The following is a 14382-nucleotide window of genomic DNA, read 5'->3' as shown; positions in this document are numbered from 1 at the left end:
GGTTGTCCTGCCTGTCCTTCTCCAGGTGACTCAGTAGATGTGTAGGTAAGGCCTACAGGAAAGTACCTGGGCTCTGAAGAGCACTGCTTGTTCGGAGCTGAACATCACGTCTGATGACTTAATGTCCAGAGGAGGCCCTGGCCCTCCCAAGAGAGAACTCAGCTTCAGGCGGGTCTTCCGAATGTCCTCTCTACCTTGCAAACCCACTCACATGCCCACGAGACATTTGCTTACCATCATCGACATCCACCCTTCACAATCTGACAGGCCTTTTCACCTTTACAAGGAATGAAATCCTGCATCTGCCCCTCCTCAAACTCTCCTCCCTTCCACTTCTTCGAAGACTCAGTGGGCTTTAATCTCCGTAGATGTGTGGTCTGGCCTTATTTGTCTAATCAGGTCTCCTCCGGCAACAGTCGCTGTTCCTTGTATGAAGGATGATTCCCCACAGAACAGTGATCCCCACCTCAGAAACGTGGATGTTTTGCATAAGTGTCAGATTGAAGTAATTTCACAACTGGAAGCAGAGATAAAGTAACACAGCCCTTTTTCTAGCTATTTTGACAGCATTTCTGTGCAAAGCAACATTAGTTTCCCCTGCTCGGTTCCCGTAACATCTCAGACACTGGCCGTCTCCCCATGCAACCCGGCGCTATCAGCCCAGGCAGCACCGCAGCTTGCCCTCACCCCGTGCCACCCTTGGGTTTCACCTCCACAAACCTCTGCAGCCATCTGTCCTACAGCTTCACCTTTTCCCCCGTGGCCAAGGGTTCCCAGTGTGACCATTTCACCTCCCCACAGCAGACATCTCTCCAGCTGTGGCTGCTGCTGCTTTCCGACTATTAGCCACAAATCCCTCAACCCTGACAGTCACCCGCTCTGCAATCTTTGGTGCCTTTCTGCATTCAGTGCTCTGGAGACAAGACCCATCCAGATCCCCCGAAGGTGGGATTCATGGTGGTGGTGAACCCACATGCCGTTCACGCAGCTTTCAGGGGCTGAAAATGCAATTCCAGTGTGTAAAGGAGACAGATGCTCCGCTTTCATCTCTATGTGAATGCAGCCTTGTGAAAGAGATGAACCAATAACTAGTGTCCTTCAAAGAGGAGGCAGAAGCTGAAGAAACCTCTGACCTGCCTCTTCCCTTACCGACTTGCACACTGAACAAAAGCCAAGAGATCCATGCAAGACTATCCGTCAGTAGGTGAGCGCTGGTATTTATTGTGCTGTAACAGACAGTGCTGGTTGAAAATGGACTAGGATTTTTGTTGTGAATCAAGTGTTGAGGCCATTCCCGTGTGTCTCCAAGAAGCGTGGAGCAGAGCTGAAGGAAGAAAGAAGGGGTGAGAGTCGGGGAACCGAGTGCAGAAATGTGCTTCAAACTGTATCAACAACACTGTACTTGGGCACTTCTCAGGTGGCCAGGGATACAGTTCAAGTGCATAACTCATTAATTAAGCAGAGCAGCTAATCTTAGCACTAATGAACTCTAGCTCAGGTAATGTAACATTTAAAATTAACAAATTGAACAGAGTCCTTCACAGTAAAGATTTCCATTCTGGGGTTAGGCGAGAGCTATTGTTATGATTAGATTACTGCCAGCCAGGACCAAAACAGTACACGGGGATAATAGGAAAATAATCATCCATATGTATCAGCTCCAGCTGTAACAAGACGCGCTGTGAATCTGAATGAGGCGCCGGGTGCGAATGTGAAATCTCACTACTGTATCAAAATAAACATCACTGCACGGTACACATAGAGCACAGCATGCCGTTTCGCCGGGGTGGTACCGACCACTGCTCGGTGGCTCGGGGCGGCGGAGAGCAGCGATGCAGCAGAAAGTCACTTGTTCTTTTTCTCTCCCTCCCTCCATTTAAAAGTCACGGGCTATCACAAGGGCACTGCAGTTCGACTCAAAATTCATCTTCGGAGCTGTCAGCTAAGAGCATGACTCGGTCTTGCATGCTGTTAAATTCCCTCTGCTAGGGAAGGAAAAGAAACATTGAAGAGCTCCACATGCAAAAAAGGAAATGAAGAGCATTCGGATCCCCCCCCATACTCTAACCAAGAGGTCCCGCGCACTTCAACCCAAACCATAACCATAACCAGGCCGCGCTCACTTCACAGCCAAAATGGTTAACAGGGGAGTGGGTGGGATTGGGGTTTCCCTTTACAGTGGCCATACCTTTCTTTTATGTCTCTTTGAGCCATTTCTCCTTCGGCGATTCATAATCTTAATGCTGTAGAGTGCTCCTAGGATAAAGAGGGCTCCGGCTATTCCGACTCCTACGGGAACCAGCATCCCCGACATGTATCCTGCCTATGTGGAAAAGAGAGAAGCAGAGCAGCACTCACAAGACCATCCTTTCAGAGTCATTTTTCACCAGTCTAGGACTGCAATATATCCTTACGCTGCTTTCATCAAAGTTTATTTTAATTGAGTCTCTATCACCTGCCTGCACAGGATGATGAACCCTGCTTCCAGGATTGCTAAGCAAGCCCCCAACCAGCCCCACTCCGGGACCAAGCTGGTAACCACCATGGCTCACTCACCGTCAGCTTTTGCTAACAGATACCTCCTTGTGGTAGCTGAGACACTGCAGTGTTTGCCCGCCTTTAGGAGAGGAAACAATTCTGGTGCAGAGTTGCAAGTGCTGCGGTGAAGTGTCTGTTTATACGCGTGCACGTGTGAAGGAAAACCTTGACCGCCAAAGGCAGGCAATCTTGAGCCACAACAAAGACCTGTGACCACCCAAACAGCTTCACTACACGCTGTGTAAAGTAGGCTGCGCGCTGCTCCGAGCTCCCCAGGTACCACCGGCATAAATCAAGGCACAGGTATATGTCTGGCCCTGTTCAACAGAGCTCAATCCGGAGAGCCGAGAGCTGCCATTAACGCTTTTCGGCACGAATCCGGACTAGCAGCACGGCGCCGAGTGGTGCGGTGATGAGTGCCTTGGGCACCCCACTGCCCACAGCCCTCCGCACAGCAGCCCTCGGGGCGGCAGGAGCAGGCAGAGGAGAGCACGGCGCGGGCAGAAGAGCCAGTGTGTAAGAGCCACCGGGCGAGGCGGCAGGCACCAGCCGGGGAGCGGGCAGAATGGGCGAGGAGCTGTTTTTGGAGAATGGCTGCACTTGCGAAGCAGTGACACGCTGACCTCCGTTTTGGGAGGTGGATGGGAAGGGACCCAACATCCTCCTGGCCAGCTCTGATTGTTGGAGTGTGTCTTACCGTGGCCAAACTGCTAAATATACCTCCAGTAAAGAGTATTACACAGCTCCCGTGCTTCCCAGAGACACGTTGGCATGGGAAAGCAAGTGCCCTGGGACACTAATGTCCTATCTCAGCACAGGGACGGCCAAAGCTGCTCCCAACGCCTGCAGCTGGGTCTCTGAAGGAGCTGAAACACGAAGCCAGGCTGTGCTCACTTTTGCAGGAAGAAGAAGCATTTTGCCCTCTCCCTGCCCAGCCCAGCCTGAGCCTCCTCGGCTTTGTACTCAAAATCCTTGAACCAAACGCTTTCCCTTTGCATGCGAAGGGGGTCGCTTGCATGAGCAGGACAATGACACAGAGGGAGGGCATGCACACCTTCAGCTGGCCTTCAGGGAAGCACAGCAAATGTAAATCAGCTCTAATTCAATAGCTGTGATCCATACGTTTGCATTGCCCAATAAAAAATATGAAGCATGAGTAATTTAAAATTACACATTTAAACATTTAAAATTACACATTTAATCATTTAAAATCCTTTGGAAAATATTCCAAATATATATTCCAAATATGTTATTTTATATTTTACTGTTTGAAATGAAAATTAACCCAAGTTTTAAAGTGCCGAATTGCTTCAGCATCCTCTTCAGCATCCTCACCTAATTCAGGCTGAGGGGGCTCAATGGAGTAAGGGAGGCAGGTACAGCCTGGCTCCCTCCCTCATTAGTGCTGCCTTCATTCACACTGCAGCAACAGAGTCCTCTGCTGTGGCACTACAGCTTCACCCTTCGCCATCTACACCCCCCAAAATAGATTTTACACCTGCCAGGGGAGACGTGCACAATTCGGAGGACTATCAGACAGCTCTTAGCAAGCCTCAGTCCATTGCTTACAACCACTCATCTTCATCCGCGTTCCCAAACTGCAACACAACTTAACAACAAATGCTTACACCGTAATTGCTTTTCTGCTATAATCCACTGACGGGGGGTGTGTGTGTGTGGGGGGGAAGCTATTCAGTGTGCGCTGCCCTGGCTTCCTACGCTTACCTGGAGAATGAAAATAACTGCTTTCATCTAGGGCAGATGCAACGCTAACAAGGCTGGTTTGCTCTCCCAAACCCCTCCTGCTTTAAATAGTAACAACTTTGTGCCTGGATCCCAAGGCTTGAGGGATCTTCAGCTGCATCTTGCAGGTTCCCTGAATGCCCTCGCAGAAAACCCAGCCCCGCTCAGCACACATGCTTGGAGGGGGGCTGCGTGCCTGCACCCCAGTTCCCAAAAAAGGAGGTTAGCGAGAACGCAGCTAAGAGACTGTATCTCTGCGAGGCAATTAAGGTGCCTTAATTGGGTGACCTAATTAGTGCAGCGTGGGTTTTTCTATTTCTGGAACTTTGCTGCTGGCGCTGGCAGTGAGGGGAGACTGGAAGAGGCTTTTTAGCTGCTGCCCGGCTGAGTTTCCATATCAGAAATCACTGGTTTTAACACGGTGAACTCTCTAGCCCGCCCGTGAGCCTTCATCACGCCTGGCCAGCCCATGCCCTTTTACAGGCCTCCCCCAACAGCTGGACCAACGATTCCTATCCCAAAAGCCTGCAACGTGAAACAGATTCAGGACCTGTTCTCCCAGCCCTTCTGTGTCACACAGCCCAACTCATGAGGGCTTCTGCACTTGCCTGATAGGCTACCCCATTTCACAGGCAGCTCCGAAGCCACTTTTTTACCCCCTGCCCATGGGGAAGATGCAGCTTCTTTGCAGGTCCTAGGGATGCTTTTAATACACCCAATCTATGACCATGACCTTCCTGGCTCCACTGGACTTTGAGATAAGAGCAACAGAGGACTTCAGAGGAATCTCATGTCCATTATTTGGCATCCCAAATGCAACATTTGCACAGTATTTGCAGGAGACTGGACTTAAATCTGTCACTGACCCGTGCTCCTGCTCCCACGCTCCCCACACCCTTCCCTCTCCCAGCAGGGCAGCCCTGATGGACACAGGAGGACACACCTCTCAGGGATGGGGCCGTCATGTGCCAGGATACTCTTTTGGATGGCGGGATTGTAAAATAGAGAGGACAGGGCTCTGCCAACAGCAAATGAGAGGGGCACATATTACGACTGGTGCTGATAAACTCAATATGGAAGAGGAGGAAACGGGGTGAGCAGGTTTATTTGGGAGTGATTTGCTTCACCAGCACTTGGTTGAGGGTGGGGGAGTGGTTTTTGTTGGGCTTTTCTAAGGGAAAATGTGAGCAAGGTGAAAGATCTGCCTCCACACATCTGCCGTTCCCCAAAGGAGGGAGATGGCTCAGGGCTGAGTCTCTCTTTGAAGTGGACACTAGCAGATCCCCACTTACACCAATGCTCGTGCTGGGCACTGCCATGCAGCCCAACATCTACCTGTAAGAGGTGCAGACACTACAGAGCAACTCTGTTGGGAGGCTGGACCATGCACCGCCCCCTCTGCAATGGGGAAGGACAGAGGTAGCCAACAAGGTGCCAAGAGGAAAGAAGTGAAAGCTACGGCTTCAGTGAGAAGACACCTAATGCCCCCGAGCTTGTGTTGTGCCGGCTGGGGTAGGTTTGGCACGAGCAGATGAGCCCTGCACGCTACATTCACTCCAGGCACTCAACCAGTCTTGGTGTCTGCTTTTTACCTTCGTCGGGAAAACCATTCTCTGTCCTTTCAGCATTCGCTCTGGCTGAATCCCAGGCCAAGGTGCTCTGCTATGAGCATAGGTCACACTAGACATGCCTCCTTCCTATTGTAGGCAGAAAAGCAACTCAACAAGGGCTGGGCAGGAACCCCCCTTAACCCTTCCACTCCCCAGTCCTGGAAAACAGATACCGAGACCCCGTCCCTCTGTTCAGATTTGATGGTAAGGTGCTGCTGAAATTTGGTGGGGATCACGTGGGGAGGCTGGGCTCATTCAGTGACAATCTGCTCAAGCTTAGAGATGTATTTTGAGGGGCTGGAGTTTCCTGTCGAGTCATTATTCCTTGTGGTGGTTTTTTTCTATACTAACTCTGACCCTGTTCAAGAATTTCCAAGCCCTGTTGAGTCACAAAATGTTCTTGTCTTAAAACACTACCTCATTTCTAGCTTCATGGCTTTGCCGTCATCAACACAACATTTGGAAGGTTTCACAACTGTTTCAAAATGTTAATATTTGCCCTAGCGCTGCGGAGCCTAAAAAGCCATCACTGCCTGTGGCTGGCACAGCTCTTGATTTCATGTGCCACCACCCTGTAACGCCAGGGAGAAAAGATCAGGGTCTGTTATCTTTTCAGTCTTCCTGTGTTTGCTCTTTTTCCTTCCAGGAATTTTCAGCTCTTCTTGCATGTGGAGGCAGGAAAGGTCTCATCCAGAGGCGGTGGCGTGGCATGCAGCCTCTCACCAGAGAGGATCACCAGGTCCTCTTGACTTGGATCTAGAACCACGCTTAGGACTTAGAGAAAAGGGGTGAAGGTAAGTTAGAGGGCAATATAAAAAAGTAACTCAGAAGTCTGACGAGAAGGTGATTTTCTAGTGCAGATAAGTCTATCAAATACCCCTGTCCCTCCTTCTGCTCTTAGTTACCACTCATCAGGGATGTACTGTGGATTTACACCACTATATACAACAGCAGCATCTGGTTCATTTGCCTCCCAGAGAAAATTTTAAGCCCTTTCTCAATTGTCTTTGTAGAGATAATGGACTGCACTGACAAGAGTTTATTTATTCCTGCAAGTAAAAATGTTTTTCCTTTTAAAGTAATTGAAACACTGAGCCTCCTACCTTATCTTTCAGCTTCTCCATCCAGCTTCTCACTGAAAAATAAGACAAAAAAGCTGTAATCATGTTATTTATGTTATATTAATTAGTAACGAATGATAATGATAGTATTAAAATAGACACTAATTAACTTGACAAGCTGATAACACTTTTCGTTAGATTTCCTCTCTTCTCATTCATGGAAAAGAGCAAATGCAGCGAATCAACACGAGAAACTCTTCAAGCGAGTTGGCAGGCAAGCAGCTTGCTTTTGCCTGTGCAATTGACATCTTCAGAGTGATTAAAAAAGGAAGAAGAAAAACAGTATTTCAGGCTGTGGGTTTTTAACCAGCACTTCTCATACAAACAGTGGGATGAAAACCTTACAGCGTGGCTATCCCCTTCCACTGGCCTCCTCCACATAGATATTCTTCCCTCTCTTTGGCATAGCCTGTAACGATGCCTAAAAAAGTGTTATTCCCTGTCTTTTATTCCCCTGCTTTTCTGGAAGCAGCCACTGCCTACTCTGGGAAGTCACCAGATAATATCTGAGGACTGGGATAGCACTGGAGGTGCTAAATTACTAAACCAAGTAAATTTATAGTGCCATCACAGAGACGTTCATTTCCTAACAGTTAATATAAGTGCCATGAAATATGATACCCAAGAATTAAAAGTCTTTAATGGCATGTACTTTGGGATGAAATATTCAGCTAATCTCAAAGAAATGCAAGCGCTTAGCAGCGGGTGCACGACTCATTAACTCCACAGGCGACGGGGTTCGTCTGCACTGCACCGAAGACAAACTGCTCAGCCTTTGAGACATCCGCTAGTGTTTTAACGAATTCCTACTCATAGGTAAGAGGCAAGAAAACTCTTAAACGTGGGGTTTTTTCAGGGTTCTGCAACTGTGTTTTAAGCCCTGGTCAAGGATCCCCATTTCTCCAGGAGGACAATGCTACAGGCACAAGGGGACTCTTGGATGCACCAATGTCCTTCCGAGGGATATTTCTCCCAGGATGCATTAGATCCCAAATGTAACACACCGTTTATGGAGTGAGACCCTATTTCCAAGCCTGCTTTCTTATAGAAGCTCCCGTCAAAGCTTGCATTAGCAGTATTAGAGCCTGTCTGTTGGCACATGTACATACACCCCTCAGGGTAACCATCCTACTGAACGAGAGCCTTACTGTGAGTGGGGAGGGTGCAGCAGTAGGGCCATCAGTAAGTGGCTTTTTTATGTCTCAGATACAAAACGGAGAAGCACAGCAGCTGGGAAATAACAGGACTCGGCCCAGATGTCAGCATCGCTGAATTAAACTGCATCATTTTAACAAGTTCCAAGTGATTTGAACACTCCCTTTTTAACTATTAGTAATATAACACTTTTCAAACAGAAGGATCCCAAATTACCTAGAGGTGAAGAAAGTGTGAAACAGGCACAGGAGCGTACACACAAACTCACCTGTCTCTGACAGGTAGCTAAGAAAAAAAATTAATTATCCGGGAGACTTACTCAGACACCCACAGCACTAGAAGAGGACAAGACGTCTACTTTTACCAACTCTTCCCACCATTAGTACTGACCTGCATGGACTAAGCTGTAGTAAACTCAATTGATGAAGGTGCCATCACCATGATCCTCTGCCAGTCCAAGCCTGCACGCCTTGAATTTCTGGTATTTCACTCCCAGGGGAATACCAGAGAGGAAGGAATCGCATGGTTCCCCTGGGCTAGGTTTCTCAGCGGGGTTTCTAGGTGTAACACTAAAACACTGGGTGTAAACACAGACTTTCAAGGAGAGTCCCTACACCATTGCCTTGCTGACAGGCATGGGAGAAACCAAACACCCAGAAAATTCTGCTTAAAACCACAAATATTGCAAACCAAAGGAATCAATCCTAAAATTCTTGCCAAAGAGCCTTCTCATGACTCTCATGTTTAACGATGCTGTCGTGTTTTATTCCAGGCTTCCAGGAGGAATGGTGACGGTGACTCACAGTCACACAGTAACAGCCACAGCTTCAAAACCACAGCGCACATTTTGAAGCTTTGGACTGATCTCCTCCGTGCACATGCAGACAGCTACATGCGTACACAGGGTGCGTGAACACAGCCGGTTAAAGCCGCTGTGATGCTCAGTTGGCCCCAACTCAAGCTAAGCACAAAGCCTATTTTTACGTGTCTTTCACAGTAATTAATATGGGACCTGTGATCTCATCAATAGTCGACCCACTTTCTTGCAGCTGAACAACAATGCTGCCTCTAAAGCAGCAATTAACTCCAGGGTATTTCTGACAAGTCATAGGCAGGGGCTGATCTAATAATATTCTACTACCTACTTCCAACGAACACAAACTCTGGCCTCGTTCCCCTCTGCTCCACAAAACGACAGCAGCACGTCCATTGGGACCCCAAACACTACAGTACAAATCTTTATTTGCTATTTATACAATTGCCCATTATTAAACCCGACCTTATTTTCAGCCGTGTAGAGCACATGTCAGACACCTTCATGAGTCAGCCCAAGCCACGGGAAAAACAACACAACATGATTTCTCCCAGACTGGGCGCCTCTCCGAGAGACGCTCTAACGCAGCCACAAGCTGGCTGGCTGGCTGAAAGCCTCTGACCTGTGCTAGAGGAAAATAATGGTCCCAAATTCGGCATCATTACACATCATTATCCATAATTAATATTCTGATCTTGGTCTTGGAAGAGGAACACTGTGGATGGCACCTTCTCGTAAAAAAGCAACGCTCTCAGAGAACACTAGGTGACTTGCCAATGAGGCCATAGTAACAAATACTCTAGTCCATGTATTTTTCATCATCCCCTTTTTTTTTCCTTCCCTGATCACTGAATGTCCTGAAAAAACGGCAACAGTCTCTGGGTGTGAAATTACTAACAAGTGTCTGCAGTGCTGGCTGCTCTTCCGTGGCATTTTAAAGATGGTGACTAGTCCAAACCCTCCGCTTCGGCTTAATTTTGATCTCTTGGTTTCATGGGGAGCTGAGTTAGATGAGCGTGGAGCACTTCTGAAAATGACATACATAATCTGACATTTCCTCAGCAATTTATATAATGTCTGCACCTCTGCAAATTAATTTTAAATAACATATAGCCTAAGATTAAGCAGGTCAGGAGCATGGAGGAGGAGCACAGTTATCTGGCATTGGCGTCAGAGCAGCCCAGGATGAATTCAGACAGTTACAGATGCACCGTGCTATTTTTAGTCATTTTTACCCAGCTTTCCCCTTGAAAATATGCAGCCAGCTATTAAGAAGCCATGGTGCCAAGTAAAGAAGTTAGGCTAATTTGCAGAGGTAAGCAGCAGCCTGCGGTGCCTGCCTGGCCCTTCCATGGAAGAACCTGGTCCAAAGGGACAGTCAAAAAGCCCCATGAGCAAAAACTAGCTGAAGTTTGGGTTTTGCCAGATGCAGCCTGAAGGCTCAGGAGAGGGGCAATAGGTGACTGAGGGTCTGCGGTATATGGCACTGAACTCTTCAATGCCTTAAATCCAAACAAACCCTCGTGGGAGACGGTTCTTGTGTTCCCGTCCCTCTCCTTCCCACCGTGTCCTACAGCTTTGCGCGCCCTACAAGAATAGATTCAGCCAGCTTACCCAAGCTGCTCATTTGTTTTTTGCGGAGCGCCTCTTACAAAGGGGGTAATCAGATATAATTTACAATGGAGAATCGAAGCGGAAGAGGTTCGGAAGCTGCCTCCAAGTTCACCTGGAAAGATCCTCTGACAATGAAGCATTTGCATGATTCACATCAGGGGAAGATCCAGTATTTGTCACTTCTGACCAAAGAAAATGAAATTAAGGTAGCATGGCAGACCATATTCACTGCAAGTCTAAACCGTGGTGTGACACTTTCCTCCTAGGGAAGAGTTTGACCTCTTGGTGCTCTGCTCAGGGAGCTCGCAGCACCCTCAGCTTATGGCCCTGCAAAGTCTCGCCACAAACAACTCACCTGAAAGGAGAGGGGATGTTAACTGAGGGCAAAGACCTGGAAAAAGCACACAAAACATTGCAACTCCCATGGCTACTGTGCATCCCCACCACGGGAAAGACTGGGTCCACATGTACCGTTATTAGAATCATAGAATATAGAATATCTCGAGTTGGAAGGGACCCATGAGGATCATCGAGTCCAACTCCCTGTGCTCTCCTTCCCTGAACCCTTATCGGTGGCCTTCACTCACGATCTCACTTCTTGTTGCTGTTCGGAGGACTGTCCATCTTCAAATAAGTTCTTTATTATTAGTCAGGTCTCTTGAACCCCCTTTTGTTCTGGAAGCTGCAGGGTACTGGGTGCCAGAGCCAGGCTCTGCCTTTAAGCCTCACCACAACGCACCATCAAATCTCTTGCCAAAGGCTTTTCCCCGCTTCCCTCACCACCCCCCTCTGAAATCAGAGGCACAAGTCCTCTGGGCTTCATGCTTTGCCAACTTCTAGTAATCCTAATTGCCTAATTATCTACTCCAATGCAATGATAAAGCTGCTTAATAATTCTGTTCACTTCTCACTCATTCTCTCCCTTCCCAGATAAGAAAATGCAAAAACTTCACCTTCTGGTGGAGATTTCAATCAGTAATTCATGCCCTCCTGACATCAGTTCTGCCTCCCCTTTCCCCTCTTGGATGCCCTGCTGTTTTATCTTGTCACTTTAGTTTCATCTTATCAGCTTGTTTTAATTATATTCCCTTTTTTAATCATCATCTAAAGCAATTCTGTTTTTCCATGGCAAAACCGGCACATTATCCCTCTGCCCTGTGCGTCTCGCTGTATTTTCAAATCCAGCATTTACATCTTAATTCCAGATCTTCATCTTGATACTGATGAAGGTACATCCGGCACCTTCTCTTTTAATAATTCTCCACCACGACCACCAGACCAGTGGTGAAAATGTGGCACCCAAGCTCCTATACACTCCCCAAAGGGCAGAGAAAAGGGCTGAAGGATGGTTTTATGGCTAAGCTGGAGCTCAGGTAACCTGACCCGACCATTACATCTGTAATTCCTTAAATGCAATAGGCTGAGAGAGCTGCACCAAGCTTCATTCTGAGAAATCAGAAGATATCAGTCACACCAATATGCTCGGGGCATGGAAAGATTTTGATCTAACAGCTACTGTTAATTGCTTTCACGTCTGTCTGAAATCAGACCCATCCCTGTCTCAGGAACCAGAGAAGCTGTTTAAGGACAAGGCTGCCACTGCAGCCGGTGACAGTCCCCACCGCAAGCGATCTGCGCGTCAGACAAGATGCAGGAGGCAAAGACGATAGAGCCAAGGAGCAAAAGAGAGCAGCAATTTTTGAGCACTGGCAAGGCCTGCCGTGGATGTTGGGTTTGCTCTGCCTTCCTCCAGCCCGGACAAGGTCTTCATCCCACCCACGGCTACGGTTGTTGTAAGGCAGGAAAAGGCCAGCTTGGCATATTTGCAAGAGTGTGGAAATTGTAAATACTTAGTGAGGAGGCTTTGTGCAGGTCACGGTACAGTGAAACGTAACTGCACCTTGCAGTCGATGCAGCTCAGCACAGCTCTGCATCGCCTTTTTCCCTAGGACAAATTCATTCACCTCTTCCATGCCTGGCTGCTGCCCTGCGCTTCCCGTTCCCCATCACGAAACAGCTGGGGTTTGGCACTGCTTCTGGTTGGGGCTAACAACTGGTGGTAGTCAGGAGGAGTAAACTTCGTCTTTGACTTTGCTAGAAACCCCGCTGCCAGAGCAGCTACCTGTGTAAGCCTCTGCAGTGAGAAAACGGGACGTTACTGTCCTCTAAAGCGCCTGTTCAATCTCCGTTACATACATCGGAGCAGGAGATTTCCTATAGTTAGTTCTCCTCTTCTCTCACTCACATGCACAATTTCCAAGCTGTATTCCTCGTTCCAGCAAAGGAGAGCTGGTTAAAGTGTAAAAAATAAAGAAAAGATCAATTACTTTAAATCAGTCTATCTACACCAAGCAATCTGCCCTACTACATTACAGATTTCACCCCTTTCTCTTGCAGGTAAGATTTTCTTTTAAACAAGGCTGGCGAGAACAATTTTGCAGAAATGCTCTGCGCTTCGTCTGCTCAGCTCTGACAAGTTAATGGCACGAGGCTGCATTGGCTCCTTTTCCTTAAAAAACACAATTGCCAATTTGCTTATTAGCACAAATAAATAATACAGAAAGTGGCATTTGGCTAGAAGGCAGTGTATTTTTAATTCCAGAAGAAAAACTATTTCTACTCGACGGGAATTTTGATGAATGCGTTCCCCCCACCATGCCCAACTCAAGAAGGTTTGAACGGCCGGGTGATCAAACAAACGTCAAACTGACGATTACCATTTAGTTTTCAGAAAAAAATTTTGGTTGGGTGAACTTTGAATTAAGAAAGTGAATTTTAATAGTTACCATGCAACCGTCTGGTTTATTAACTGTACCAACTACAACCTTTTCCCTGTCTGCCCAGCTTCAACCCAAGCCTGGCTGCACACTGCCGCCTGCCATGACCTACCCAAACCTCTTCAGGGAGGTAGGGAGGACAACTCGCCATGCTCACCCAGAAAGCAGATGCTAAAATGGGCTTCCTAACTCCTTCCCTGACCTTATCAATCCTTTTGACGCTGCCTTCCCCATGGCATTAGGTCAGGTTTCTCCTTTTCCTTTTCCCTTGCACTTTTTAAGCTCTTTTCCACTTTGATCTGCCCGCACCACATAGCCACTCGCTGAGGCTGCAAAGGCATTGCCCTTCTGCCTTTGCATTTCTCCGTAAACTCAGTTCTGCGGTGCCTTGAAAACACTTGTTCGCATAGACAAATTATTTGTTTCTCCCTAAGTGACCCCAGACAGGCACAAGATGTTAAAACAAAGTCAAGGTAGAAAACCTCTCAGTATCCTAAGAGTAAAAGGCATCAGCAGGACATTGGTGTGAATTGGCTGCCACAATTTGTTGTACGATTAAACATTTACTGGATCGCACCGTGTCCAAAAGCCGAGTGCACTCTGGGAGAGGAAATGCAAACCTTGCTTATGGAAATGGCAACGCCTCCGCCGGAGCACACGCTGGACCAGGTTCTCCACCGTTCTACCCTGGCACAGCTCCTAGAGCAACACACGGACTTAGAATTATAGAATCATAGAATAGTTTGGGTCAGAAGGGACCTCTAAAGGTCACCTAGTCCAACCCCCCTGCCTGATATTCAACTAGATCAGGTTGCTCAGAGCCCCGTCCAACCTGACCTGGAATGTTTCCAGGGACGGGGCATCCACCACCTCTCTGGGCAACCTGCTCCAGTGTTTCACCACCCTCAGTGTAAAAAATTGCTTCCTTATATCTAGTTTAAATCTACCCCCCTTTAGTTTAAAGCCATTCCCCCTTGTCCTGTCGCAACAGGCCCTGCTAAAAAGTTTGC

The 14382-nt window shown here is 47.8% G+C and overlaps 1 protein-coding gene across 1 annotated transcript in view; it reads right to left on the bottom strand.

Moving 5' to 3' along the window:
- Nucleotides 1–1916: 1916 nt before the first annotated feature.
- The window catches only part of LOC103923067 (chromosome unknown open reading frame, human C14orf37), a 66880-nt gene continuing 54414 nt past the window's right edge, over nt 1917–14382 (bottom strand). The window contains exons 5-7 of the mRNA XM_009331313.1: nt 6995–7026; nt 2189–2323; nt 1917–1985 (exon numbers count right to left, since the gene is read on the bottom strand). Of these exons, the coding sequence (XP_009329588.1) occupies nt 1917–1985; nt 2189–2323; nt 6995–7026 (236 nt within the window). The remainder of the gene's footprint in view (nt 1986–2188; nt 2324–6994; nt 7027–14382) is intronic.

The sequence above is a fragment of the Pygoscelis adeliae genome, unplaced genomic scaffold (assembly GCF_000699105.1).
Source record: "Pygoscelis adeliae isolate BGI_AS28 unplaced genomic scaffold, ASM69910v1 Scaffold199, whole genome shotgun sequence".
Lineage (NCBI taxonomy): Eukaryota > Metazoa > Chordata > Aves > Sphenisciformes > Spheniscidae > Pygoscelis > Pygoscelis adeliae.
This window is presented reverse-complemented; position numbering and strand designations above follow the sequence as displayed.